Consider the following 3,583-nt stretch of genomic DNA (forward strand, 5'->3'; position numbering starts at 1 on the left):
GTGGACAGGGTGTAATCGTGCACGAAGATATCCAAAGTGTGGGGCTATATCCGTCAAAAACAAAAACGTTAAACGAGTTATTGGAAAAACAGCCACAAGTCATGTCAATAAAAAAACCGTCTCTGCATTTTCTTTAACCTATGACTACAAGGAGCGGTTTCCTTGTACACCGTGTCCGCTGTAGTACTAACCATCCAAAACCGCTATCACCCCACACACTAGTCCACCGTAACGTCCATGGTCCCTCATTATCAACCATCAGATTAACACATCAGCACGCTCGACGGTCCCCGCGAGACACCGTGAAAAACAGTATATAATCTTTAAATTGTTTTTGGCACAAGAAGATAATCTTAAATTTGAAAAGGAAATAAAATAAAATATTATTCTAATTAGATTATAATTTAATTTAGAGTGAAAAACAATTAATTGGAGGAGTTTATACTTAATGGGTATTCCTACAAGGGCGTGTACTTAAATGAAATCCCTCCTCCTCATCCATTAGAAGAGGGGAAGGGAGAGTAGCATCGGATGAAAGTGCGAAAAACCACACCAAACGGCTATAATTGACGTTACAAGAGTTAGAGAGGGAAACAGAGAGGCTCAAAGATCGTAGCTTTAGTGGGTTTTGTTGCAATTTTGGCATCAAGGGGTTGATCTAGTTTCAATCTTTTGTTAGTGATAGATAGAGGAGTGTTGTTACTCATAACCCAACAACAACAAAAACTTTGTTTTGTTTTCTTAGGTTGTTCTGTTTCACCATGTCTGAGGGGTATTATAATTCGAAGAAGACTGATGATATCTGCGATAATGTTTGTGGACAGGTACTTTTTTTTATTTTTGCTGTTTTCTTACCCTTTTGGGTTTGTGTTTTTGTTTAATTCCACCCTACTCTTGTTTTTCATTTTTGGCCTTTTCGGGTTTTTTTGGGTTACGGTTTTAAAGAGTTTCCTCTGTTGGGTTTTGTTGGCAATGCAAAATGGGAATTTGAGTTAAGCTTTTCTTTTCTTTCTGTGTATAATTTTTTTTTTTTTGTTTTTTTTTTTGTTTGTGTTGAGTATTGTCTTTTCACCGTTCAATTTAATTTTGTTGTACGTTTTTCAGTGCTTCCCTTGAAGTTTTTGGTAATGGGATTTATGGATGGAAGGAAAGAATTTTCCCCCTTAACTGGCTAGTGTATTTGTATTAGAGATATCAAATATGATTAATTTGTCGATTACTGTTTCGAACTTACGGTTTATGGGTTTATGCTTTGATTGATAGGCCGTTGTTCTAATTTTTTGAGTTCATAATTTCTCCGCGGATTTCATGCTTTTGAACCTTGAACCTCTGTAGAGGTTTCTGAATTCAACTTTGAATGCGTTATTCTTCACTCTTTGTTCTGAACTTTTTGTCTATGTTTTCTCTGTTTATCAGAATGATGGCTGCTTCAAATTTTATGTATTTCCCTGAATACCTTTTTCTGGATTTTCCCCAATTCACATTTGTATGTGAAAATTGTAAAAATAATATAAGTTTTATTTTAGTTTTTTGAGTTGTTTTCATTTGATTTCCATGTCAAATATGTGCTTAATGAGGGCTGGACTTGCCAGTGTTTTAATCAGTCTATTTTGGGCTGTAGATAGAGTCAGTGTGTATGTCATTATGTGCAGTGAAGCATGTGAGTTCATGATCATCAATTCATGTATCTTAGGGATTCTTTTGTTTTCTATGCAGCAGGGTACTCGTGGAGTGCTGAGCCTGTCTAGACTCAAGTGTATTTTACGGGGATTGGACTTGAAGACTTATGTTATTCTATTTATGGTCATTCCCGTAGGCATCTTCGGTCTCTATTTACATGGGCAGAAAATCTCCTACTTTTTAAGACCACTGTGGGAATCTCCTCCAAAATCTTTCCAAGAAATCCCTCACTATTATCACGAGAACGTGTCGATGGAGTCTCTCTGCAAGCTTCATGGGTGGCGAATTCGAGAGTCACCAAGACGAGTCTTTGATGCTGTTCTGTTTAGCAACGAAGTTGACATGCTTACCATCCGTTGGAAAGAAATATATCCTTATGTGACTCAATATGTACTTCTTGAATCGAACTCAACATTTACTGGATTTGTCAAACCGTTGCTATTTGCGAGCAATAGGGACAAGTTCAAGTTTGTTGAATCACGGCTGACATATGGGATGATTGGAGGAAGGTTCAAGAAAAAGGAAAATCCTTTTATTGAAGAGGCGTATCAAAGAGTTGCCCTGGATCAGCTTCTGAGGATAGCAGGCATTGAAGATGATGATCTCCTGATAATGTCTGATGTTGACGAGATTCCAAGTGCGCACACAATCAATCTCTTGAGATGGTGTGATGACATCCCTCCAATTCTTCACCTTCAACTGAGGAACTACTTATACTCTTTCGAATTCTTTCTGGACAAGAAAAGTTGGAGGGCATCGATCCATAAATACCAGACTGGTAAGACTCGGTATGCTCATTACAGACAGGCTGATGTGCTGTTGTCAGATGCTGGCTGGCATTGCAGCTTCTGTTTCCGACATATCAGCGAATTCATATTTAAGATGAAAGCTTACAGCCATTATGACCGTGTGAGGTTCCCTCATTACCTGAACCCTGACAGGATTCAGGATGTGATATGCAAAGGAACTGACTTATTTGACATGCTTCCTGAGGAGTATACATTTAAGGAGATCATTGGGAAATTGGGACCTATTCCTCATTCTTATTCAGCAGTACATCTACCAGCATATTTGTTGAATAATGCGGACAGATACAAGTTCTTGTTGCCTGGTAACTGCAAGAGAGAAAGTGGCTGACTTTGAATGGTATAGGTGGTTACTTCTTTAATGTGTATTATTACACCAAAAAGGGGCTATATTGAATGATTTATGGCTATGAATGTAGGTCATTTTTTAGAGGGGTATTCAGGGAAGAATTTGACAGGAACCTCTGTATATCCAATTTGAAGGACTGGGGTGTTAAACCGGTATTGGGGGGTGGAGACACTTGAGATTCTCAAGTGAGGAGGGTGAGGGAAATGGTCTTTTATGATGATGGCCTTTGGGCAAGCTTTTGTGTACCTTCTTCTCTTAGGGAGGGTATGCATAAACCCCCCAACCTGCCTAATGGTAGCATGACATTTTCCCAAATCTCTTGGGCTGTTATACACATAGTCTAAACACTTTGGTTGTTAACTGATTCATCTTTAATTTAATTTCTCGACTGTATTTAATTTCAAGTGATGCTGTAGTACACACTCCAGTGCCCAGTTTGAACCATCAGTGGATTCAGTACAACCTCTCATCTTAAAAGTTGGAATTTCTCTCATTAATAAAGACTGCATGTTTGAAAAACTCTTAAATTTAGGAATATAATTGTTTGGTTTCGAAATTGATCTCTAAACATTATGAAATCAAGTAATTGTTTGTTTAAATAAATTATAAATCAAACGCGCATACATGTTTAATGTGAACTTGACTATTTCCAATTTCTAACAATTAGATCATGTAATGAATTGTATTTTCATGTAAATTGTACTTGTGAAATGTTAACAGAGTTACTAGACACAATTATCTATTTAGT

General features: G+C 37.4%; 1 protein-coding gene across 2 annotated transcripts; it reads left to right on the top strand.

Moving 5' to 3' along the window:
* Nucleotides 1–390: 390 nt before the first annotated feature.
* On the top strand, nt 391–3,348 carry LOC113858239. Of its 2 annotated transcripts, none has more exons than XM_027490770.1 (2): nt 391–824; nt 1,717–3,348. In XM_027490770.1, exons 1-2 carry the CDS (start codon nt 762–764, stop codon nt 2,815–2,817), a joined length of 1,164 nt encoding a protein of 387 aa, XP_027346571.1. In that variant the 5' UTR covers nt 391–761; the 3' UTR covers nt 2,818–3,348. The 2 variants fall into 2 exon arrangements, with proteins under 2 accessions (XP_027346571.1, XP_027346572.1); XM_027490771.1 differs by having other exon boundaries at nt 520–824; nt 1,720–3,342.
* Nucleotides 3,349–3,583: the final 235 nt, after the last annotated feature.

The sequence above is a fragment of the Abrus precatorius genome, unplaced genomic scaffold, assembly GCF_003935025.1.
Source record: "Abrus precatorius isolate BTA unplaced genomic scaffold, Abrus_2018 Scaffold2, whole genome shotgun sequence".
Taxonomy (NCBI): Eukaryota; Viridiplantae; Streptophyta; class Magnoliopsida; order Fabales; family Fabaceae; genus Abrus; species Abrus precatorius.

Excerpts from the sequence above, each read along its gene's own strand:
- LOC113858239 (XM_027490770.1), top strand. The coding sequence starts at position 762 with ATGTCTGAGGGGTATTATAATTCGAAGAAGACTGATGATATCTGCGAT. Across the intron at positions 825-1,716 it reads GCGATAATGTTTGTGGACAG|CAGGGTACTCGTGGAGTGCT; the intron begins GTACTTTTTTTT and ends TTTTCTATGCAG.